This window comes from Canis lupus, chromosome 21, assembly GCF_048164855.1.
Source record: "Canis lupus baileyi chromosome 21, mCanLup2.hap1, whole genome shotgun sequence".
NCBI classification, from domain to species: domain Eukaryota; kingdom Metazoa; phylum Chordata; class Mammalia; order Carnivora; family Canidae; genus Canis; species Canis lupus.
Window position 1 is genome coordinate 13486515 of NC_132858.1, and position 26599 is coordinate 13513113.

The 26599-nt window shown below is 39.8% G+C and overlaps 1 protein-coding gene and 1 non-coding gene across 7 annotated transcripts in view; both read right to left on the reverse strand.

Annotated features, from left to right (window-relative positions):
* CKAP5 (cytoskeleton associated protein 5) overlaps positions 1–26599 on the reverse strand; it is a 106840-nt gene that overhangs the window by 2773 nt on the left and 77468 nt on the right. For all 6 annotated transcript variants that reach the window (XM_072790606.1, XM_072790605.1, XM_072790604.1 and 3 more), the window contains exons 26-42: positions 26195–26330; positions 24782–24870; positions 22369–22494; positions 20808–20957; positions 20271–20474; positions 19940–20075; positions 19301–19494; positions 17974–18146; positions 16628–16801; positions 16314–16434; positions 5370–5549; positions 4486–4673; positions 3882–3957; positions 2785–2973; positions 2552–2689; positions 2035–2118; positions 1780–1939 (exon numbers count right to left, since the gene is read on the reverse strand). In XM_072790606.1, coding sequence (XP_072646707.1) covers positions 1780–1939; positions 2035–2118; positions 2552–2689; positions 2785–2973; positions 3882–3957; positions 4486–4673; positions 5370–5549; positions 16314–16434; positions 16628–16801; positions 17974–18146; positions 19301–19494; positions 19940–20075; positions 20271–20474; positions 20808–20957; positions 22369–22494; positions 24782–24870; positions 26195–26330 — 2518 coding nt within the window. The remainder of the gene's footprint in view (positions 1–1779; positions 1940–2034; positions 2119–2551; positions 2690–2784; positions 2974–3881; positions 3958–4485; positions 4674–5369; positions 5550–16313; positions 16435–16627; positions 16802–17973; positions 18147–19300; positions 19495–19939; positions 20076–20270; positions 20475–20807; positions 20958–22368; positions 22495–24781; positions 24871–26194; positions 26331–26599) is intronic.
* On the reverse strand, positions 19703–19813 carry LOC140613658 (small nucleolar RNA SNORD67). Its single transcript, XR_012014560.1, has one exon. It is a non-coding gene; the product is annotated as a small nucleolar RNA SNORD67 (small nucleolar RNA).

The window sequence follows — 26599 nt, forward strand, 5'->3', positions numbered from 1 at the left end:
AAGTCAGTGTCTGCAAATTACTGCTCACAGGAGCTAGAGACAAACAGCAGACCCTGGAAATGTCAATTTTAGAAAACAGCTATTGGGGTACTTGGGTGGCTCAATTGGTTAAATGTCTGCCTTCGGCTCAGGTCATGATCCCGGAGTTCTGGGATCAAGCCCCACATTGGGCTCCCTGCTCAGGGGGGAGCTTAGTTTTCTGTCTCCCACCCTGCTCATGCTGTATCTCGCTCAAATAAATTAAAAAAAAAAGAAAGAAATAAAGAAAAGAGCTGTCAAGAGCCTTAAACCAAAAGAAAGACCTCTGGGATGCCTGAGTGGCTCAGCGGTTGAGCATCTGCCTTCAGCTCAGGGTGTGATCTCAGGGTCCGGGATCCAGTCTTGCATCAAGCTCCTTGTGGGGAGCCTGTTTTCCCTCTGCCCGTGTCTCTGCCTCTCATGAGTATATTAAAAACAAAACAAAACAAAAAAACTTTAAAACCAAAAAGAAAGACCCCTGTCACCATCCAGAGTAGAGCTCTCACGTCCCACATTTAGTTCTTTTGGGAGTCCCTGAAATTCCCACTCTTACCGTCTTGAATTTGTTTGCCTATAAAACTGTGCTCCTTTGTTGTTTTCAGATTCTAATCAGGTTCCCTCTCACCATGTATCTTGCTAGGCTGAAACTTCAGTTGTGTTCTTATTTTTCTTTTGTTTTTAACACCTGAAATTATGCTTCTTCAAGATTTAAGAGTCTTTTCTTTGAGGTGTAATGAGCAGAATGTCTACATATGGATGGCATGCTACATATGGATATACCATATGTTTGATCAAGGGATTGGGGGGTAGGATGCAAATTTTAAGAAAGGTCTGAGACTGATGTTTGAACAAAGATCTGAAGGAAGAAAGGACTAGTTACAAGGCTATCTTGGGTAAGAGCATTCTACATGTAAGAAACAGCTGTTGCAAAGGCCCCAAGCAGGTGCATGCCTGGTATGTTCCAAAACAGCAAGGAGGGCAGTGGGGGCTGGAGTGGAACAGGAGTCGGAGCGAGTGGCAGGAGATGTAGCTCTAGAGGGGTCAAGGGGCCTTATAATGTAGGCCCTTGTAGGCCTCTGGTAAGGCCTTTTGCTTTTGCTGAGATACAGCCTTTGGAAAATGTTGGAGGAGCATTGTTTTGATGCTATGAATGGAAAGAATCATGGGAAGTCACAGTAGAAGCAGGAGAACAGTGCCACAAACCAGGTGAGAGATGATGATACTCATGTCAAGGAAGTGGCAGTGAAGATCATGAGAAGTGTGTGAGGATTCTGCACATGGTTTGCAGGCAGAGCCAAAAGATTTCCTGACTGAGGGGAAGACATGACTGAAAGAAAGGTCTAAGCAACGGAGGTGCCATCATCTGAGATGGAGAAGAACGCTGACGGAGCAGGTTTTGGAGGAATGGTTGCAGACTGAAGCCTGTGGAACGCCAACAGTAAGAGTTCAGGGAGAGGAAGAATCAGAGAGGCCAAGTAGGAAGAGGCCAGGAAGGCCAGGTAGGAAGAAACCAAGAGAACAGGGACAACCGGAAGCACAGGGCAGAAGTGGTTTCAAGGACAAGGAGCACTGCCCTTGTCAAACACTGGCGATGGGTCAAGTCAGGTGACAGAGTTGGCCACTGTTGTAGCAACGTAAACACCACTGGTGACCAGCAAGTACCGAGAAGCATAGGTATAAATTTAAACCAATCAAAACCTCTAGTTCCGGAGCTGGGAGCTATTTTGAGCTCCTTCCTGCAGCCACTGGAGGAAGCCATACCTGTAGACGCGGGAATGCGGCCTTTGCCCTCCCTCTCCATCTCAATCACCCGAAGGCCTCTCTCAACATAACTCTGGAAGAACTGGGAGGAATTTTTCAGAAATGGTTCAATGTCAGCATCTGAATATTTCTTCTTATATTCGTACAACTCTGCTAGGCCCTGGTTACCAAGAAAAAGGAAGAGGGGGGAGATATTAGTCGGTGACCCTTCTCCCTTAAGCAGATGCCTGCTTGGCTCGCCCCTTCCCCTCTCACCTCTTTAGTGTTTTCCTTAGAGCCAATCTTCTTAAAAATCTCAGCTAAGAAATCATTCACTTTGGCCTTTGATGATTTTTCATCCTGTAGTTGAAAGACACAAAGGACTGGCTAGACTTGAGTTATTAATCAGGAACCCACAACTGGATAAGAACTGAAGAGGTCTCAAAATCCAGACTTACTGGAATGTTCCTGTGGTAACAGCACCGGTGTCTGCAGCAAAAAACCCTAACATTCTGGTCACTAAATGCCTCCAGTCGAAGGTTTTCAACTAAATTGGCGAGAAAGGACCTGGCCCCTCTCTTCTTAAGTAGAGCTCACAGTGGATTTACCTGACAACCTTTGGTTGTGTGGTAACCACACCATTATAACTAGTTCATATTTGAAAACTTCAAGGTGGAAATGGTCACAGCACAGCAGCAGGAGAGCGACTGGCCCCATCCTCTTAGACCCTGAGAGGGTGGGCTTTAGTGCTTATGCCTCTGACAAGATCACCACCCTCAGTCAGGACACTTACTATTCGAGATGCTCCCTTTTCTGTTTCCTTATCAGACTTGCTCCCTGTCTGGTCCATGCTGTGCTTCATCATCCGGCAGAGGTGGGCCTCCAGCTCAGACTCGTTCTTGTTGTCAATCATTGTTAGGTGGTCTAGGATCTGAGGGAGACACATGCAGATTCAGATGATGGTGATGCCATATCCATGAAGTTCTCCTCAAGCTCTCTCAGGGACCAGCTGCTGTTCTTACTTACCTTGGGCCCTTTTAATTTGCATAATGTGTGCAGCAGTGTCTTTAGGGTCCTTATGGGAAATTCACTTTTGCATTGCTTCAGTTTCTCTTTGGGGAAGACTTTCATGAAAATGTGTATGTCCAGAAGAATTCTGTCCAGATTAATGCTGTTGATGGTATCAGGCAAGAGTCGAACCATTCTCCAGAGACACTATTGAAAAAAGAAACGAAAGTTAGCAAGAGTGGCTAAAGAATAAAGATAATTCCTGTCACCATTCACCTGCCCTAGGCTCTGGGGTCATTTCTGAAAGGCAGTCAGAGAAATAAGTGTGGAACATCACCATGTCTTTTGAGTTCAGCTGCTAAAACATGAACAATTTCACTCCAAGCATGTCACTGGTTAGTGTGTGACAAGCCATCCATGTAATCATCCCCACACCTCCCTCCCACTGTCTGGAGATGGGCCTTAAATGGTGAGAAGATATGGAGAACTGGGTGTGGGACCTGAAAGTAGAGTAGTTCATACAGCTTAACCAAATCTACTCCAAGGAGACAAACTCTATTACAGTGTAATAACAATATTATAGCGGTACTGAAATGTTCATCCGGGGTCTTCTATCGAAGAGGGCTATACATATCTATTTCCCAAAAAAAGGAATAAAATTTGTCTCATGAAAGTAATTGTATTTTGCTTTTAAGGACAGTTGTCTTTCCCTTTTATTTTTTTAATTTTTATTTTTTTATTTATTTATGATAGTCACAGAGAGAGGAGAGAGAGAGAGAGAGGCAGAGACACAGGCAGAGGGAGAAGCAGTCTCCATGCACCGGGAGCCCGATGTGGGATGTGGGATTCGATCCCGGGTCTCCAGGATCGCGCCCTGGGCCAAAGGCAGGCGCCAAACCGCTGCGCCACCCAGGGATCCTGTCTTTCCCTTTTAACTGTTTGAGGCCAAGAACTGTTCAGGCTTGAGCTTGGGGTGTAAACTGGAGACCAAGTATTTTTTTCAGTTGTGCCTTGGTTGATTTAACTCTACGTCTTACTTTCAATTCCTCTTTCCCCATACTTTAACAAAGTATTGCATCTTTGACAGAAAAGAGATCAAATTATTTGCACTTTACCTTCATAACAAGCTCTGAGAATTTGGGAGAACTGGCTGTTGCTAGCAGGCTGTCTTGGAGCAAAACAAGTAGGGCACTAGAAAAAACATCCCAATACAACAGCATTAATAAGTTTCAAACATGCATTCCAATTAAAATCAGTAATTGAAAGGCCAAGTGTAAATATTCTGTATCCACCTAACAAACTGAGAGCACATGGATCAGGACCATCTCTGATTGCCTGATACTCAGCTGTGAAGAAAATAAACCAGGCTTTTAAGCTTCCTGTTACCACATGGCAAATGGGAAAGCTCCTTACTCTACTTTTCACGGTCACTGGTCGCTAAGAAAGAAATGCACCTGAAGTGTACATGAAAGGGCAAGGTAACCAACAAACGCTACAGTCCTATTCTAGAAAACTCACTATGCTGGCTGGCTTACTGAGTTGTTACTAGTTTTAACTGCTATCTCAGGTTGGAACACTTTTTTGGTTCATGAGGAAGGGAAGAATAATAAATCAACTTAACTAGGCAAACCTAAAGTTCTAATTGGTCTAGTGACTTTGGTTTCCATGGGTAGACAAAAGAGGTTGTTCCAAGCTCTAATGGTGAGATTATAGTTATACCTCAGGATATTGGTCTGGTCTGACTTCTCCAGCACCTTCACCACCAAGAGGTTCACAGAGCGGATCACCTGTTGTCCTTCCTCTAGATCTTCAATCCGAGAGTCCAGCATTAAGGTGATGAGGCCATGCATCAGGTCTTTCAGTACCCCTGTGGAGGCCTCCCGAGCGAGGCTCTCTATCTGAAACAGCTATCCAATCATACTTGTGTTAAAGCGGTATGGAACCCAGTGTACAGAGCAAGGAAGATATGTTCACTAACAGGTGGGTGGCACATTCTAGCAAAAAATTATGTATTTTAAAAACTTCAGGGGCACCTGGGTGGCTCAGATGGTTAAGCGTCTGACTTTGGCTCAGGTCATGATCCTGGGGTCCTGGTATTGAGGTCCTGCATCAGGCTTCTTGCTCAGTGGGGAACATGCTTCTTCTTCTCCCTCTGCCCCTGCCCGCCCTCCCCCTTGTGCTCTTCTCTCTCAAATAAATAAAATCTTAAAAAAAAAATTTTCAGAGTATTTGGAGAAAAAAAAATCATCAGACTCCCTTAAACCTCCAGAAATAGCCAAAATTAACTGGAGTGCTTCCTTCCTTCCTGTTATAAAAGTACTTTTAGTGTGAGCAGTTATCTGTGACAATGCAGCCAGGGCCTACCATGCCTGATGAATTCTAGGCAGGAAGCAGAATTCTAGGCAGTATATAAGTAAGCATTCTATTTTGTACCCGAACAATAAGGCAAGCTGGGGTGTCCCCCAACATCCAGTGAAAGTAGTAAATTACATGTAAAACCCTGTAAGTGACATGGGACTTGCTGGAACTACACTGACTCAGGCTTTAGAACCCAGACAGGATGAGACTGAAGGGAAGCTCATGTTCTGCAGATGTGGCCTTACCGAAATCATGTTGCCAATGATACAGCTATACAGCTTGATGATCTCATCTTTCTCCAATTTCTCATCGGCCATATGTGTATTGTAGATGAGTCTTAGTTGCATGAACGTGGCTATCAGAAATTGATCAATATGGCCAGACATCGCTTCAGCTTTGTCTTCCTGTCTCAGGACCTCATCAATCTGGTAACAAAAACCCAAGATATAGTCTCCAAGCGTCATATTTTTAAGTAGTAGGAAAATACTTACAAGGATGTCTCTGTAATATTTATTTGCAAAGCACTTATATCTTACCTTGAAAAAAATCTAGTCACTTTACATATAAATAGTCCTTAGGGAGTCTAACATTTAGCACATGTTTATTGAGCAAGAGACTGTTAGGTCAATTAGTCACAGAGCCTATTCTAAAAGGTTCACTATCTAGATCAGGGAATATAATCCCAATGTTTAAATGTCTCATCTATTAAAGTGTTTTAATTCCCATTATATCTCATTTGATCATCCAACAGCTCTGAGAAGGAGTAAGGTAAGTAAGATCTCCATTTATCAGATAAGTAAAATAAAGCTCAGAAAGATCAGACTACTTAGTCCAAACTCAAAACTCAGGTTTCCAACATCCTGATCTGGTGTTCTTTTTGCTTTGGACCATTGGCTGTCTCTAATCATAAAATGTACTGCTATGGGAAAAAATGTATTTCCTATTCACTACTGTAAAAATATCTTTATGATTACATAAATAATTCCTGGAGACAAGCATGCTAATTTTCAACGACCATCCTTTCATGCAGGGGTGTCCTACTGTGCAATTCCAGGGAGCAGCATGGAGACAGACTGCAGTGTGAACAGTGCCCCCTGGTGGTGTGGAAGCCAGTGGTCCTACTTCATTGATAACTATGCATGTTTAGACACTGTAAGAACACACAGTTTTATACAACGAGTTGTTTAACAATGCTGCTTCAACACCGACACCATAAAAAATACTTTTTTTCCCCCCGGGGGGGAGCTTACTTTTTTTTCTAAGATAATTAACATTAATGCCTGGTCAACATCTTTCATGTTCACAGAATCATATACAAGCATACTTGCACACATAAACAAGGTCAAGGTTTAGGGCATTGTTTATTCTACCAGAGGATTATAGTACATACACGTCTCTGCATCTAGCTTTCCTAGCTCAACAGAATATTATGAAAATCCCCAAAGGCCACAAGAATAGCTCTATTTAAAATAAAATAAAAAGCTCTATTTTTAAAGCCTTCTTAACAGTCCACATAGGCATGTACCAAAATTTACTCAATCATTCCCTTACCAAACTTTCAATGTGTTTCCAGTTTGGTTATTTTATTTACTATAAATAATGTTACAATAAACATCTCTGTATATGTATCCTAACATACTTGTGTTTATCTATCTAAAAGAAAGAGTCCCAGGAGTATAGTTTTTTAGTCTGAAGAAGACAACAATTATGGTATAATAGATATTACCATGTTGTTCTCGTTAAAATACACATTTAATTCACATTTCTATGTTTGTTTGTTTTTTTAAAGATTTTATTTATTCATAGAGACACACACACACAGAGAGGCAGAGACACAGGCAGAGAGAGAAACAGGCTCCATGCAGGGAGTCGCACGTGGGACTCGATCCCAGGTCCCCAGGATCACACCCCAGGCTGCAGGTGGCACTACACCGCTGCGCCACTGGGGCTGTCCTACATTTCTATGTTTAATGTATGAGTACTATTATTACAGAATCCCTATCAACTGTGTGTTATTACTTTTTGTCACTCTGAGGGAAAAGTGCTTATTATTACATTAATTTGTACTTTGTGGCAGAGGAGGGCCCGGACCCCTTTTTATGTTTTTACTGGCTTGGCTGTTTGGAGATATTCCATGATTTGCCTATTCACATCCTTTGGTCATTTTTCTGTTGGGTTCTCCATTTCTCATAAAAATTCATAAGAGCTCTGTTTCCTGTAATTATTAGTCCTTTGTTGGTCATATGGGATGCAAATATATATCACAATATACCACCTGTTCATTGACAGTATATGGTAGAGTTCTCCAGATTAAAATCTTAAAAATTTTGTATGATCAAATGTCTTATTCTGTTCTGGGTTTCCTTGTTTTTTAATGGTCTCCCCAAATTCTCTGGTTATTTAAAAAAAATTTGGGCAGGGGGAATCAATTGTTTTAAATTTCCACATGGTTACAAGGGTCTTATTTTTTTTCAATCTCTTCCTCCTCTGTAGTTGGTTCCTTCCTCACTCCTGACACTTAGATTTTTGTTCTCTCATCAGGCTAGTAAAGAATTTATTTTGTTTTACGAGGAACAAATTTAGATTTATTATTTTAAAAATCCATTTCATGAATTATAGTTTACCTCCTACTTTTAAATTTCTTTGGATTTATTTTTTATTTTTCTAATTTCTCGTTATGTACTGAGTTCCTTTATTTTAGCCTCTCTTCAATAATAAATTCATTTCAGGCAATATATTTTTCTGAGGTCAGTAGTTTCAGTAGAGTTTTAGAGAGAAATGCTTTCCTATTCACTATTAAGATTTTTTGGGGACGGCTCCTGTGTGGTTCAGTCTAGCCTCAGACTCGATTTTGGCTCAGGTCATGATCTCAGGGTTGTAAGATCAAGCCCTGAACTGGGCTTCACGCTCAGCAGAGAGCCTGCTTGGGATTCTCTCCCTCTGCCAGCCCCGCCATCTCCACTCCTGTCATTCTCTCAATCAAATTAACAATCTAAATTGTTAAAAATAAAGAGTTGTGGGTTTTTTTATTTTGGATCAAAGGGTTAGTCAGGAGCATGTTTCATACTTTTCCAAGTATTTTTTGTGACATTATTTATTAAACAAATTTGTTGGTCAGTATATCTTTATCATAGCATTTGTTAAGATATGAAAAAGTATAGACATTTTCAGAGACTATAAAATTCTCTTCACAGATATATATATCAAATCTGGTATATATGTTTACTAATATTTTTTTAAAGAAGATTTCTTTCAGACGGAGATGAGTTGGAGGGGGATTGGGGCAGAGGGAGAGGGAGACAAGCGGACTCCTTGCTCAGCAGGGAATCTGATGTGGGGTTTCATCCCAGGACCCTAGGATCATGACCTGAACCGAAATCCAGAGTCAAACGCTTAAATAACTGAGTCACTCAGATGTCCCACTAATATTCTTTATTAAGCTTTAACTTTAATATAACATACAAATCCTAAGAATACAATTTTTTTTTTAAAAAATTACTTATTTATTCATGAGAGACTCGGGGAGAGAGGGAGAGAGAGAGAGAGAGAGAGAGAGAGAGAGACAGACACAGGCAGAGGGAGAAGCAGGCTCCATGTAGGAAGCCCGATGTGGAACTTGATCCCAGGACTCCAGGATCACGCCCCAGGCCAAAGGCAGGCTCAAATACCGCTGAGCCACCCAGTTGTCCCCTAAGAATACAACTTAACGAAATTCTATGCCTATGCATCCGGACATCTGCCATTGAGGACAAGCTATAGGACACCCAAAGCATCCTAAAGCTCTCTTCCTGCCCCCCCCCCCATGCTGGTACCTTGCCTTCCACCAGGGGTTACTATTCTTTCTGGGTTTTCCTTTTATTTATTTATTTTAATTTTTATTTATTTATGATAGTCACACAGAGATAGAGAGAGAGAGAGGCAGAGACATAGGTAGAAGGAGAAGCAGGCTCCATGCACCGGGAGCCCGACGTGGGATTCGATCCTGGGTCTCCAGGATCGCGCCCTGGGCCAAAGGCAGGCGCTAAACCACTGCGCCACCCAGGGATCCCCTTTTATTTATTTATTAAAAAACAAAACAAAACCCACTATTCTGACCTCTAAACTGGTAAGAATTATTTAATTCCTATGTCCCTATTTTTCATCTACTACATCTGTCCCAATTGTCTTAATCTGTAACTTGTCTTTTCATTTTTTCTTTTTTTTAAAGTATACTTCACAACCAATGTGGGGCTTGAACTCATGACCCTTAGATTAAGAGTCACATACTCAACCGAGAGCCAGCCAACCAGCCAGGCACTCCACTTGTCTTTTCATTTTGTTATAGACAAGAGTATCTTGGGATAAGAGGAAGTTTTTAGAAATTTTAATGTAGTAAAAGATTTCTATTTTTTCCTTATGTTTTTTGTGTCTAGTTTAAAAAGAAATCCTTACATAATGTGAAGTAAAAAATGTTCTCCTATTAAGTTTTCCTTTTCACATCTAGGTCTTTAATTCATCTGAAATATACTTTGGTGCAGGAAATAGCAATCTAATTATACTGTTGTTCCCATGGAAAATAACTAGTCCTAGCACCATTTACTTATTAATCTAGGTTTTACCAAGTGATTTTTAATGTCTTTCTGTGTTAAGTTTCCTATAGATATGAGTCTATTTCTGGACTCTGTTCCATCTCAGTGGTTGAGCTGCTTGTCTGGGCCAATACTACACACTATCTTAGTTACAGTGGCTCTGTAGCCAAAGGTGATGCTGGTGATAGAAGCCCTCCACTATGTCCTCATTTTGAAAAAGTCTTGACTTCGCAATTTTTTTTTAAAGATTTCATTTATTTATTCATGAGAGAGAGTGAGAGAGAGAGAGAGAGAGAGAGAGAGGCAGAGCACAGGCAGAGGAAGCCTGATGTGGGACTTGATCCTGGGACTTCAGGATCACGCCCTGGGCCAAAGGCAGGCGCTAAACCACTGAGCCATCCAGGGATCCCAACTTTGCTATTTGTAAGCCCTTTTATCTCCCATATAAATTTAAGAATCTGCTTCACAACTGCAGAAAACTGTTGAGATTTTGATTAGAATGGCTTTGATTTGATAGGTTAATTTGAGAACTGGTAATTGACAACCCCGAATCCTGTGAACATAGTATACTTCCATTTATTTGGAAATTCTCTAATATCATTCAATTTTCCCTGTAAAGGTCTTATATAGAAAATGCCTGATTTATTCCTAGCCACTTAAACATTTTTGTTACTGAGAGTTTTATTTTTATCTCTTAATTTTCTTATGACAGTAAAAATTATATAATATAAAATTACCATTTTAGCCATTTTTAAGTATATAATACAACAGTATTAAGTACCTTCACAGTGTTATGTAAGCATCACCACTATTTCCAAAACTTTGCTATCATCCTAAACAGACTCCATACTCCTTAAATAACTCTCCATTCCTGTCTCCCTGGCCCTGGTATCCTCTATTCTACTTTCTATCTTCATGGATTTGCTTATTCTAGATACCTCAAATATGTGGAATCCTACAGTATTTGTCCCTTTGTGCTTGATTTATTGCACACAGCATAATGTCTCCAAGGTTCATCCATCTTATAGCATACATCAGAATTTCATTCATCTTTATGGCTGAATAATATTCCATTGTATGTACATTCCACATTTTGTTCATTCACCTGTTGATGGACTCTTGTTTTCCACCTTTTGTCTGCTGTGAATAATGCTCCTATAAACACTGGTGCACAACTATCTGTTTGAGTCCCTGCTTTCTGGGAGTGGAATTGCTGGATCTTATTGTAAGTCTATGTTTAACTTTGTGAAGAGCCACCAGACTGTTTTCCATAGTGGTTGCACCATTTTATGTCCTCACCAGCAATGCAACACAGGTTCTCATTTCTCTACATCCTTGCCAACATGATTCCCATTTGTAGAAAAAAAATCCTAATGGGTGTGAAGTGGTATCTCATTGTGGTTTTGATCTGCATTTCCCTAATGACTAGAATGGCAAACAACTTTTCATGTGTGTTTACTAGCCATCTGTGTATCTTCTTTGGAGAAATGTCAGTTTAAGTTCTTTGCCCCCCCCCCCCCCCCCAATCTTTTTGTGGTTGGTTGTAGTTCTTTCTGTGTTCTGGATATTAATCTTATATCAGATATATAATTTGAAAATCTTTTCTCCCATTCTGTGGGATGTCTTTTTACTCTCTTGATAGGGACCTTTGATGCATTAAACTTTTAAATTTTGATGAAAGTTCAATTTAATTATTTTTTCTTTGTTGTCATTGCTTTTGGTGTCATACCCAAGAAATCACTGCCAAATCCAGTAACATGAAGATTTTCCCCTAATTTTTTTTAAGGTTATTATAAGAGGCATGATGAAAGATTTCACAACTTCACTGGAATGGGCAGCTTCACACAATGCCATCTCAATAATGATTTATTTCAGTCTACATACTTTCTGAGAATGTTACCATCTCTAAATAAGAAATAATCCTTGGAACACTTGGGTGGCTCAGTTAGTTAAACTTCTGACTCTTGATTTTGGCTCAGGTCATCTCAGGGTCATGGGACTGAGTTCCGTGTTGGGCTCTGTGCTCAGCAGGAAGTGTGCTTCAGATTCTCTCCCTCTGCTTGCTCGCTTTCTCAAATAAATAAATCAACCAAGAAAGAAAAGAAAGAAAAAGAAAAAGAAAAGAAAGAAAGAAAGGGGGGAGGAGGGAGGGAGGGAGAGAATAGTTTTCCTTGAGGTTTTTCTGGAAGCAAAATGCCTCCTTCGGTTGCAGTTGGCTGTACTCCTTTCAACCAACACTTGGTCAAAGAGGGAAAGAAACTTTCTTAATGCCTGTCCTGCCATGACTCTGGCCACCAGAGTTCATACTCTGCTCTTGAGCTGCCACTGCCACAAGACCCTTCCCCCCATATTTTCTTCTAAGAGTTTATAGCTTTAGCTATTATATTTGTCTTTGATCCATTTTGAGTTAATTTTTTTATATAGCATAAGAGTCCAACTTCATTCTTTTACATGTGGATATCCATTTTTCTGGCATCATTTGTTGAAAAGACTGTTCTTTCCCCACTGAATGATCTTGTCACCCTTGTCATTCAGACCACTAATATGGTTTCTGCAGTGATCATCCTCTCCCTTTAGTCCATCTACTCAATTTTAAAATTCTGAAACCATGTTTTATTTTATTTTTTTGCCAGAGAGAATCTTGATATGTAATAATAAGTCCTCTTTTTATTTTATTTTTCTTTATTATTTTATTTTTTTTTAGTAAGTCCTCTTTAAATACTCTTTCCACACCTTATTCCCTTCCCCTGTGGTCATCTTGTCCCCTCTAGCAATTCCATTGTGCTAAGAGATTACCATTCTGTTTTTTTTTTTTTTTCTTCCCCGTTACTGAGTCTCTTATGGTGTGGTTCATTATTATTCTAACCTAGTCAGGATTCACTCTTGGGTCTGCCTTCGGAAAGCCTCAATTTTGGCAATCTGAGAATGGGAAACATGGTAGTTTCTCCCCTTCTAAGTTTGTGGTATGCCAGCTTGCAATCTATCAGTCATACAGCACAGCATTAAGAGCAGGTACTTCTGCTCTTCTGTCTCTGAAGGTACAAAACCTAGAGACTTCCCAGCCTCAGCCAGTGAATTCAGCCTTTTTGTTTAGCAACCTATAGTTCCCTGGGGGCCAGGGAGAACACTGGGTCCTCCTATTAACACTCATATAAACCACTGCTGTCCTTTATTTAGGGGATCTTCTGGTCTTCATGGATGAAAAGAGACTTCTTTCCAGGATTTTTGGTGTTTCCATCTTCTTCCCTGGGCTCTGCACTATTGAACTTCAGGTTTTCCTGAAGGCCTATATGTGGAAAAGGCTTTTACTTGTACCAGATGGAGCTTGAAACTTGTACATACTTCAGATACCAACTACCTGACCCAGCAGCTCCTCTGCTCAGATGGGTTTGAAGTCGATGGAGAAAGGCAACAGGAATGCATGTATTAAAGTCACTATTTTGGGGATCCCTGGGTGGCGCAGCGGTTTGGCGCCTGCCTTTGGCCCAGGGCGCAATCCTGGAGACCCGGGATCGAATCCCACGTCGGGCTCCTGGTGCATGGAGCCTGCTTCTCCCTCTGCCTGTGTCTCTGCCTCTCTCTCTCTCTCTCTATCATAAATAAATAAAAATTTAAAAAATTAAAAAAAAAAAATAAAGTCACTATTTTCTAGAATGCCCTCCAATGTCGAAACTTAATAGGAGACGATTTGTCAAACAATAGCAAAAATCTTTTGCTGAGATCCCCAGTTCTTCCATTTCTAGCCTCTGCCTTCACAGAGATATCAAACAGACTACTCAAACTTAACACAGCAAAGACATAGCTCTTCATTTCCAACCTCAAGATTGCTCTTTCTTCAGTTTTCCCTATTCTCAAGAAACACCACCATCCATCCACCCAGGTGCTCAAGCCAAAAATCAAGGAGTTACTGTTCTTTTCTTACCTTACTTTTCACATCCCATCTGTCTCCAAGTCTTGTGGATGATACTTATCTAAAGATACTCTGGAACCATCCACTTTTCTTCTTCCCCACTATGATAATCCTGGTGGATGTGATATTATCTTTTATATAAATTTCAGTCATAACTTTGTAACAGATCTGGTCTTAAGAGAATGGCCAGAGAGACATTTTCCCCAATAAAAATAAAGTACAAACATTATAGAAATGTTGAAATATAATAAAGGAATTTATAAAATCCTAAATCAGTTGAGAATAAATTGTCAATCTGATGCTCCACGCCCATCTCATACTTCGCTATGTATTTCTTTGTCACAAGGACATTCTCCTTCATACTCCCTGAGGCACACTCAAAATCAGAAGATTAGTATTGACATTGTTACCATTTAATCCTCAGGCCCTATTCTATTTTCTCTAATTGCCCTGATCACATTCTTCACAGCTAAAGGCCAGTCTAGAATCATGTACTACATTTAGTCATGTCTCTCAGTCTCTTTTTGGTCTAGACTAGTCCTTAGTCTTCCCTTGACTTTCTTGACCTTGACATTTGTAAAATATCCCTTTGTTTGCATTTGTTTGAGGTTTCTTCATGATTAGATGACATTAGGAATGTCGGCAAAGTGATGCAGAATTTCCACTGGATCCTACAATGTGACACAGAATTTCATCTTGTCTTATTACTTATGTTCACTTTGATCACTTCAAGGTGATGTCTGCTAAGCTTCTGTACTGTCGACTTAAAGTATTTTGTATTTTTTGGTTACTTTTTGTATATTAGTCATTTGCATTTTGTGGGGTGGTACTATGAATCTGTAAATATCCATTTCTCTTCAAAATTTTAATTTATATGGGTATGGACTTGTTTCCTATTTGGTTACATTTTATTGAATGTATTTCCTAAATTTTATTCAGTTCATTGGGTTAAACCCTATCATTATCATTATTGGTTTTGATGTTGGGTCCTTCTGACCTGTCCCTATCATTCTTTGAGCCTTTTCCTACTATCTGGTACAATACGATGTTCCAGGATTATCCTATATTTTTCTAATTCAGCCCTAGAATCTACCCCTTCTCCAAGGAGCTCTCATTCCCCTTTAGTGGAAAATGGTATTTAGAAGCCAAGATCTGGAGGTGCTGGTTACTGTTGGGGCATTGCTATTCTTAGGTCCTCTCAATTAAAAGAACTAGGGAATATATGTATATTACATACATACATATATATCTATAGCATATACTTATACCACATATATACATATATACACATTTACATCGATATTTATTTCTACTTTTGAAAATCATGAGTTCATACTGACACATCGAATCTAATTCTGGTCCAATACCAGAGTTTATTCTATTTTGCTTTCCTTTCATATTTTAGTGGTTTTATTTTCTGGCTGTAAGAAATGTGACTTCTATTTTCCTTATATTTCTATGGCCAATCTCTTGGTATGTAACAAATCTCCCATCTCTGCCCCCAGTCCTTCCCCATGCAGATGCCTATTTCTCCAGCTTCATTGCTGACTCCCCATTCTGAGCCACCTGCATGCTGCCTCGTGCCCAACACACGTGGATATCCTCCTCATCTTGCCTGGGAATCTATCATGCCAGAGTGGCTGTCTACACAACATCCTCTATATCTTGCTTGGGCTCTGACTCCTGACTCTGCATCACCCCTCCTGTAAGACACCATCCTCACTCTTGCATTAGGCCATGATGGCTCCCCACCCCCACCACCTGCCACAAGGTGGATGCCTACCTTGCTCTACCAACTTACTGGCTTTCCAACTAGATTGTTAGGAAAGGGAAGCAGAAGAAGAGAATGATTTTTAAAAATTACATAGCTTCTTTACTCAAAATTCTCTAATGGTGTCCCATCACACTTAAAATAAAATCCAAACAACCTACCAAGGAGCTTTAAAGATCTACATCGATGAGATGATCTCTTTTTTTTTTTTTTAAGATTTTATTTATTTATTCATAGAGACAGAGAGAGAGAGAGGCAGAGACACAGGCAGAGGGAGAAGCAGACATCATACAGAGAGCCTGACATGGGACTCGATCCAGGGTCTCCAGGATCACACCCTGGGCTGCAGGTGGTGCTAAACCGCTGTGCCACCGGGGCTGCCCGATGAGATGATCTCTGTCCACCTCTCGAATCTCATTCTGTACCATTCTCCCACTTGCCCACTCTGCTCTGGGTACATGGGCCTTGTGTTGTTTCCTTGAATATTCCAAACTCATTCTTCCCTATAGCTTTTGTATTAGCTGTTCCCTCTGCTTGCATCCCTGACCACCAATCTAAGTAACTACTCAGCTCCTCTCTTTGATCACCCCATTTGAGTTATATTTACACAGTAAATGCTATTATCTGGTATTTTCTTATTTACTTATCTTTCCCTGTCCACTAAAATGTAAGTAAGTTCCATGAGATTTGGTGTCTACTTATTCAGTGCAATATCTCCAGCCTCTGGTGAATGAATGCAAAGTGTAAAGAGCAAGTGTCTATGAGAGCCATATCCAGGGAGGCAGGTGATGACACGGAGTGGTCCCTGTGCAAAACTTTTTCATCACGGCAGTGCTGAATGCGGCCTACACCTCCTTTAATTCTGTAACCAGTACGCAGCCACCACTTGTACAGCCTCCAATGCCAATGGAATTACTGCCATGGGTAATACCCCCATTACCTGTGTCAGAGCTTGGATGCTCGTGTTGATGTCACCACTGGCAACTTGGGAGATAATGAAATTGATTGTGGATGCTGTATTACTGTGCATGTCATCGAAGTGTGGAGAAACAGCCCGGATTCTAGAGAGCAAAGGGAAAAAATTCAATCTTTGTTACAAGACATCCCAGTGGCATCTCCAGGTCTTTGTAAAGAACTGTTACCAGCCATACAGTAATCAGTTCTAAAAAGTTCTGACTGCACAGAAATCTCTTTTCATCTGTGCATTCTCATGATCAGACACTGCTGACACTTAAATGAGAGAGATTAACTTACTTGGGTTCAGGAATAAGGACTGGTTCAAAAATGTCATCCAATTTGTGCTGAACAAGCTCTGGCATTTCACATCGGACTGTACCATTGTCATTCTCAATCTCATCTAGATCCAGCTGGAATTCTCGGCGCACTATCTGGGCTGCCTCAGGATGTCCACTCATACTTCGGGCTTGGCTAAGGGAAGCAAAAGGAGGCTCCTGAACTAAAGGAGATTTCTGAACCAAAGAGCAAGAGTAGCACTGCCAGTTGTCCCAAAGCTTCAAGACAGATGTTCAACTTCTGGTTTCAGCCCCCCTGAATGATGTAAGTCCTTGAGTCTAAGCAAGTGCCTTCAATGGGCAACAACACTGGTTCATGAATACCCTTGGAGGAGATCATTCTAGCTTGTATTTAGAATACCTTTCAAATGATAAGTATTCTCTCTAGTTCACTAAAGCCAACAAACCTTGTACTGCTATTTCAGATGGGGCAGAAAATGATTAATAAAATATACAGACTAAAAGCTCTCTACTTGGGCAAAAATTTAAGAAAAATCTTGATTGGCTGGCTCTTTTCTGCCAAATTAACTGGTGTTTAAGTTTTTCTAATCATAAGCATTCTTCCATGCAGTGTTTGGAACATTTTATACGTTGAGGGACAGTCACCTTCACTCTTGACAGGTCAGGGACAGCATTACATCCAAGCGATAGGTATTTAAGGCTTTCAAATTCAAATTGGTTAACATTAGATATTGCATATAGCCCAAAATAGAGCTGTCTTGCTTAGGAGGCTATATTTTGAGTCTCTATGCCAATTCTGTGTTGCATGCATTTTACTTATCAGCCATATCTGAAGAATAGGAACCTGAGCATGGCCAGGTATAACACAAGGAAAAAGGTGAATTTAGCTACTTGACATTGAGTTGACACCTCTGCTAGCCAGTTGACTTCTAGGGAAGGACTGATTCATGGGATACTTATGGATACCTTCTAACCTGTTTAGAGTTATAAACTCTAAACCAATTGCCCTCCAGAGGGGATGAATCCAAGTCAGAAGTTAGAAAGATATAAGAGCCCTGCTAATGAGAAATTAGCAGGCAGTACTTACATCCTATAAGTGCGATACATAATTCTGTCCACGGAAAAGCAGTGAAAGAAGGCACAAGACTATTTAGAAGTGGTTTTGAGACAAAGACAAAGACAATGAAGACTGAAGGATTAAACATTTGGCTACAAGACATTTCCCCAGACATTCTGTCATGCATGGTAATGGCTACAGAAACTCAAGATTATGTTACAGGATAAGCTCTAAGCACACAAGGCAAAGGCCACTGAGATGTTCTTAGACAAGTGTCTCCATCTACATACTTGAGTTTGGAGGACATGTCTTCTGCTGGTCCCTTGCGCAACATGTTGGCGTTGGAGTTTATGCTCTGCATGCGCGGAGGTTTCTCCTCCACCTGTTTTACTGGGGCAGCTGAAGGCCTCTTTGCTGACCGCTTAATCCTCTCCTCAAGCATGCTCATATCTTTTTCAGAGAGCTGTAAGAAGAGCCCAAATTTAATTTATTCTCTCCAGAATATGAAGAGAATTAAAAACCTAATTGGAAGATTCAAGAGTCAATATCCATTCATATATTGAAGCAAGCAGAACCTACTATGTTGGTGTAAGTTTATTTTCAAAACACTAGCTACATTTTCAATCAACTATTGTTAAAACTTTCTATATTAGAAGACTCTATGAAAGAAAGAATACAAAAGGAAAGGATATTAATAACTACAAAAGAAAAGACCAAAGAGTAAATGACGCTTCCTCATGTCTCTTGTGTCACCACTACGTCAACTAAAGGCAAGAAGCTTCACTTTTGATCATCTGTAAAATTCCCATTTGCTTTATCTCCTTCACTGACCTGTAGTGAGGATGTAAACAGTTAACACAGGTAAAAATATATAAAAACCGTGCAAATATATATAATACTAGGATATAAGTGGAGCAAAGGACTGAGATACAACCACAAGTGACTGGCTCAAACAAGTAATAAGCAATGAGAGCACCTGACATGTCTGCATAGTGTGGCTTGTAGCTGTAGCTAAAGACTCTTCTGATCTGACAGGTACCAGAATTATACCTATGAATACTTGTTCACTAAAAACTAATTGCACTAACAATTCTAGAGCAGATTTCTTAGGCAGAATATAAACCCAGACTAGCTCAGGATTTCATTCAAAAACAGTTCTCAGGACACTTGGGTGGCTCAGTAGTTTAGCGCCTGCCTTAGGCCCAGGGCGTGATCCTAGAGTCCGAGCATCGAACACATCGGGCTCCCTGCATGGAGCCTGCTTTTCCCTCTGCCTCTCTGTGTCTCTCATGAATAAATAAAATCTTAAAAAAAAAACCAAAAAAACAAAAAAACAGTTCTTGTTTTTAAAGCAACTGTATAACTTTTCTTTCTCAGAAAAGAAAATCTGATTTCCAGTAAGACATAGCATAAATTGCCCTACAACAATCAGAGACACCCTCAAGGTGTTTATGCTCTGCGTGCTATGCTCAAGGGTTTATTTGGACTCTAGGACACACTGGGTTAAGCTTAATAAAACGTGAGAAACACTTAGCTCGAGTTGCAATGACATGAAAGCTGACCCCTAAGTGATTCTGCAATTCACATGTTGAAAATGTTCAGAGAAAAGTCACTCACAGTTCCAATGAGTTTGAACACCTGATCTCCATGTACATTGTACACAGTGACGATGGTGTTGAGGGCAGCATTGCGCACAGCGTTGTCACGGTCTCCTATGTGAATCGCTATCTCTTTTAAGGCTTTCCCTGGGGTTGGTTGGCAAACATTCATGCCATAGGACTCAACCAGACACCCCAGTTCTTCCAGGCACTCTGATGGGGGAGAAAGGTTAAATTAATGAGACCCAACACACATTCGGCTTAGAGACTTATCTTTACTAGATAAATTTGCCTTAGATACATGAAGGACTAAAATCTTATTCTGTCTCTACTTAGAATTTTTCCTTGTTTACTGCTTTCTGATAAAACACATAATAAAATAATAGTGTTACAGCAAGTGCTCCTGGAAGAAAGGGATGCCTGTGAGTCAGATGGCCCCTGTGCACTTGATTTTGTCACCAGGGTGGTACTGAGTGGTGCCTGTATCACCTGATACTCTGGCTCCACCAGTGTGCAACTCATCACTCTCACAGTCCAAATCGGAAGATTGGAATCAACTAGATGGACACTGAAGAAATGTCCTTGTTCATCTACAAACTATTTCTTTTAGAGGTCACTGCTGTACAGACTCATGCCTCAATTTAAATTGTTGCTTCACCTGCTCTTTGCTTAGAGTTTTTGGATTTGGTTCCTTCCATGATGAAGGGGAACATCTTGCTGGCTGGGTAGACAAGGCACATCCGGTTCAGGATGGCACGGACATCTTTACGAATGACATCCTTTGGTTCTCCAACCTAGTTGACAAGGAGAACAATGAATGAGGCATTTCCTGAGGGGCAAAGGGTCCTCCCATGTGTCACTACATCTTGGAAGAACAGGGGCACATGAATGAACAGTGGAATAAATGAAAAAGGGAGAGGGAATCAAGGGTGGGAACTGAGGTCAGCTGGGAACTTGGGCAGTCTTTCAGAGTGAGAACAATGTATTACCTTGAGGATGAGATAGGGGATGAAGGAAGATGCTTCATTCTCAGTAAGATGATACTCCTCCTCACTTAGCAGGGTGAAGAGTAATTTTAAATATTCTAGGGCTTTCATCAGGACGCTGGTATTGGTGTCAAAAAATCGCAGGGTAAGCCACTTTAAGATAAGATCCAGGCAACCAATAACACCCTCTTTTTCACTCTCCAAGTGCTTAAAACAAAAGACAAATAAAATTGTATAAAAATTTAAGTTCCATTAGGTAAGGACCTTATAGATTTTACTAGAGTCCAAGAAGAAAACTAGATTCTTATGATTCTATTTAAGACCTAAAGTTTTGATTAAATAAATAATACACTCATGTAAAAAAAAAAAATCTAAAAATTTGAGAGTCATTTATTCTATCAAATAATTAAAAAGCCCCCAAAACAGAGAACATGGTGTATTCTAGTTTCTTCTCAAGTCATGTTAACTTCTGGTTATTTCACAAGGCTCAGTATTCTCATGGATCTGATATACATGTGTATTTATCTACAGCAAACCTACATCAACCATGACAGCAAGGGCTTTATTATGATGCTGAAAGTCTGAGTGAAACATCTCATCTTGTAACCACTTAGCCACACAGCTAGACATCTGAGTCTTTAGTTGCTCAATGTATTCATCCCGTGGAGTAGTAAAATTCCACTTCAGCACCTAAAAAACAGTCAAAAGGGATTATAAGATGTTCAACTGAAATGAGGTAGAGAACATTATTTAAAGCATCTGCAGAAATCAATTTAATAGAATATTTTAAAATTTGACAAGATTAATTTGTTATTAAATATGAATGCAAAATGTATTATCAAGCAGTCATACTTCTGGAAGCTTAACTCAACATCTTCTAGGAATAGAATATTCAGCAATTCTCACTAGAAAAAAAATCAATGCTCTATTAATGTACAGCATGGTGGATGTTATTAGCACAATTTTAATAAAGGAAAAATTTGAAATATCAAAATTAAAAATATACATCCATTCTAGTAGGAGTTTAATAAAGATATATTCACATATGTGCACAAGTACCCACATTCAAAGATGCTTACGGCAGAATAGTTTATAATAGTGAAAGACTAGAAGCAACCTAAATGTTTATATTGTGGGTTGGGGACAAAGAAAGGTACATACATATGACGTACCAAAGAATGAATGGATATATGCATAAGTTAATGTAATGACCTTTAAGATATTACAATCATTAAAAGAAAAAAGTAAAATACAGAACAAAGAGTATAGAGCATGTTCCCCGTGTGTAAAAAGCAGGCTATATATTTATACATATATGATCATATAGTATGAAATACTCATACTTCTGAATACACAAACACACTGGTAATATCTTCTCTGTGGAGGGAGACTAGAGGAAGACTTGCTTCTCATACTACATACACTCTGGACTTTTCATACTGCTTGACTTTTTTTTTTTTTTTTTAAGATTTTATTTATTTATTCATGACAGACATAGAGAGAGAGGCAGAGACACAGGCAGAAGGAGAAGCAGGCTCCATGCAGGGAGCCCGATGTGGGACTCGACCCCAGGTCTCCAAGGATCACACCCTAGGCTGAAGGCGGTACTAAACCGCTGGGCCACCGGGACTGCCCCTGCTTGACTTTTTTAAAAACAATGTACATATTTTGACAAAACATCTAACTGCCTAGTAACACCAAAACAACATAAAAAGAGAAATGATTGAAGCAGAAAGATAAGTCACCAAATCTGTCTTTTGAGGTGTCAGGTACATGAAGGATTAAACAAGCAACCTACTACAGATGTGTAATTCATAAAAATCAAGGAGCATTTTCCATTCTTTGATTATAAAAATTAAAACAATTAATGTTTCTTTCCATTTGGAGGAAGAATAGGTAATAATAACTCCATTCTATGATCCTTGGAGCTAATGCTCCCAAAGCTGTCCTAGAGAAGAAACAAGCTATAATTTATAAGCAAAAGGTTCAGTTCATTATTAGGTATTTCATAATGAAATGAATTTCATACAGTAAAGTTATTTTTGATTAGAAAAACAAAAAAGCAAAAAAACTCTTGAAAAAGTTCTTGTCCCTTCCTTACCTTTAATCCTTTTTCATCCTTCATTCTTTGCTCTTTTCCATTTGGAACAACAATGAATATAGGACCAGATTTGTCTTCATCCTCCTTTAAGCTGGTTTTGCTAGGTACTTTCTTCCCTTGTGCACTCTACAGCCAAAGTTCAGGGAACACTGGTTAGCTAGGCTACTAGTCTTTGGGAACATGATGTTATTACCCAGTAAGTGGTCATTCTATAAACCATGTACTCTCTATATTATATTCTCCATGAAAGAAACAGATGAGCAACAGAATCTTACATATACTATGTTTCTGTATAGGTTTTCCAGAAATGTTTCTCTCTTTTTTTTAAGTAGTCTCTATGCCCAACATGGACTCCAACATGGGACTTGAACTGATAACCAAGAAATCACAACCTGAGCCAAAATCAAGAGTTGGATGTCCAACTGAATGAACCATTCAGGTGCTCTCAGAATTTCTTTTTTTAAAAAGATATTCTTTATTCACGAGAGACACAGTCGGGGGGGGGGGGGGCAGAGACGCAGGCAGAGGGAGAAGCAGGCTCCCTGCAAGGAATCCGATGTGGGACTTGATCCTGGAATCATGCCCTGAGCCAAAGGCAGACAGACGCTCAACCAGTGAGCCACCCAGGAGTCCCTCAAAAATGTTTTTAGTACATTCTCAAGTAACTGTGGGTTACCAAGGCATGTAATGTAGTTGGAAAAACTCTAAAAAAAAGTCTATGACCCAGACCAATGACAGATGATAAAGATTTCATCCATCCATTCACGCAAGACACACAGAGAGAGAGAGAGAGAGAGAGAGAGAGAGAGAGAGGGGCAGAGACACAGGCAGAGGGAGAAGCAGGGTCCATGCAGGAAGCCCGACATGGGACTCGATCCGGGACTCCAGGACCACGCCCTGGACTGAAGGCGGCGCTAAACCACTGAGCCACCCAGGCTGCCCGGGTCATAGACTCTTTATTGGACAGCTCTTTTCTAATTTTTTTTTTTTAATTTTTATTTATTTATGATAGTCACAGAGAGAGAGAGAAAGAGGCAGAGAGACAGGCAGAGGGAGAAGCAGGCTCCATGCACTGGGAGCCCGATGTGGGACTCGATCCCGGGTGTCCAGGATCGCGCCCTGGGCCAAAGGCAGGTGCCAAACCGCTGCGCCACCCAGGGATCCCTGGACAGCTCTTTTCTTTCTTGAAATCTTTGATACCATTTACAGCTTTCCACATTAATGACATTTTAAATGGCATTTACACATCTTAGTCAAGAAAGCTTTTCTGTTTCTCTTCATATAAAATGTATCTCTGTCACATCAATATAACTGGATATTCTCTGAACCTGTTTCTAGAGAAACTTGCTAGGAACATTTTAAATCATTATTAAAGTGGTTTTGAAAAATAACCTAAGATTCTGAATCTTTGTATCAGATAGAAGAAAATAGGGAGCATTCAGAATATGTTTTTTTTTTTTTTAAAGATTTTATTTATTTATTCATGAGAGACAGAGAGAGAGAGAGAGAGAGAGAGAAGCAGAGGGAGAGGCAGAGGCTCTGTGTAAGGATCCCAATGTGGGATTCAATCCTGGGACTCCAAGATCATGCCCTGGGCGGAAGGCAGGCGCTAAACCACTGAGCCACCCAGGGATCCCCAGAATATGTCTTTAAAATAATATTTGATTTTCAAAACTGGCACCATTATTAATTATTAATGTAAATGTAGCAAAAGTCCATTATTTCTAGTAGGCCAGAATTTCTTTCTAGTTCAAACACTGAAGTCATTCAGTTAAAACAAGTATGAGATCATTTATGTGAAACTGCTTCATAAACTGTAAAAGACTGGGGGAAAAAAGTATAGCATTAAGAACAGAGTCAAAAATACTTCAAAGCACTTGTGATCAAAATACTAAAATAAGCACTTGTTAAATTTGGGATGAGGACAGTGGGGAGGACAGGAAAAGAACAGCTTCACTGGACAGTTTAGAAGATAATTACCTATTTAAATTAACTCACTGAGTTAAAGGACCATGCATAGGGAAGGAAACAAATAACTGCAATATTCAAAGGAATGGCCAGAGTGCTCATTCTATATAAACATATAATAATAAATGTACTGGGGGCACCTGGGTGGCTCAGTTGGTTCAGTGTCCAACTCTCAGTTTTGGGTCAGGTCATAACCTAATGGGTCATGAGATGGAGCTCAGAGTCAGGCTCTGCGCTCAGCAGGGAGTCTGCTTGAGGCTTCTCTCCCTTTGTCCCTCCCCGGGCTTGGGCTTGCTCATACTCTCTAATAAGTAAATAAATCTTAAAGAAAAATAAATAAATAAGAGTAGTAATGATCATAATTTGATCTTTTCTAATAGAATGACTCAGTGTACAAAACACACTTAAAAGCAATTCTATATCTAACTATGCAGAGTTAACATACCTTTGCTTTAGAGGAAACTCCTAGAGCTTTGGCCTTTTTCGGATCAGGCTTGGGTTCTACAGTGCTGGAAACAGAATCTTCAACAGGTGCTTTGAGAAAAAAAAAGGCATCTACTATAAATATAAACTCTAATATCACTTTATTCTGAGTAGGTTAAATATATAATGATGAAAAAGCCTACAGTTTTAAATGTGTCAGTTTAGAAAGTATTTTCTTTTTTTTTTTTTGAAAGTATTTTCAATTAGATTTTTTTCCTCATCTTTTTTTCTGCCTCAATTACCTTTTTTTTTATTTTAAAGATTTTATTTATTTATTTATTCATGAGAGACAGAGAGAGAGAGAGAGAGAGAGAGAGGGAGAGAGAGAGAGGCAGAGACACAGGCAGAGGAAGAAGCAGGCTCCATGCAGGGAGCCCGATGTGGGACTCGATCCCGGGTCTCCAAGGATCACTCCCTGGGCTGAAGGCAGGCGCTAAACCGCTGAGCCACTCGGGAGTCCCATGCCTCAATTACTTTTTAAGCATAACCCTAAGAAATTAACTTAATAAATTTCCATCTACTTTGCCAACAGTTAAGTTGAAGTTTTAAAACTATTTTCTAAATAACAGTTAAAAAACCCTCTTTCCTAGATGGATACTTCCTTAAGGATAGGGTCTGTCATTGCTGATAGTATTTATTTACCATATAGCAAGATTCCAACAAATGTTGTAATTGAATACATACTTTGATACCAACAGTTGTACACTGTAAAATTTCTAACCCTATAGTATCAATAGTTTCTACACCACCAAATGAATAACATTTCATTTAAGCAGGAAGTCTAGAGAAGTGGTTACAGATTAGAGTTTTATTTATACATGATGGAATTTTAACATTAGGATGAAGAAATCAAGAATTTTCTCTAAGAGATTAGTAAATACTAGAATGAATCAGCAAACGGGCAATTCAGTGGAAGAACTCATTTGGGAATGAGGAAGAGGAATTACATGCTGGTTCAGGCACTGATTGGTTGTCCTTGTGCCAATCACTTAATCTTTTGGGTTTACTCATCTCTTAATAAAGGGGATTAAACTAGATGGTCTCAATTCACCCTCTAACATTTAATAGCAGAAAATGTATGGAAACCTTAAAAATAGTACAGAACACTCATTTTCTGGAGTATTTCAATGTGCTATTCCAAAACCCCTTTTTGGACTTTGAAACCAAATTAATAATATTCATACCTTTAGCAACAATTTCTAGCATAAACTTAACAAAATGTTTGTGGTAGAAGGATAAGGAGGGAAGGTGGGAGGGCAGGAAAGAGGACCTAGGATCTAAGCTGTTAGGAAATACAGTAAGAAATGAAGGCTCAATTTCTTTTTAGATTGCCCTATGCTACTTCCTTCCCCCTTAACCCTCTCAAAATAGTTACCTGAAGATGGCTGGAATTTGGCTGGAGCTGACCCTCCCATTGGTTTGGAACTTGCTTTAGCAGATGCAGCAGGCTTGGCTGGCATGTTAGCTTTGGCTTTCTCTAGCATGGCCAATACTTGATCTTTAGAAGTTGGCTAGGGAGGCAACATAACAGGAGAAGTGAGAGGCCACATACATGATACTCATACTATGCTTACTAACAGAGCTGCTGTCAAACACATCATTGAACTCCTAGTTTTGAAATACCTATGAAGTAAGGGAGGTGGCACACAGTGCAAGAGAAGTAACACATTATGAAGTCATACTAAATTAGCTACCATTCTAGAAGGTTGTAATTTTTGCCCCTGCAGAGTCAGGTTCTTTGAGTTCTGCGTACTGTTCGATATTGTAGATTTGCTCTCAT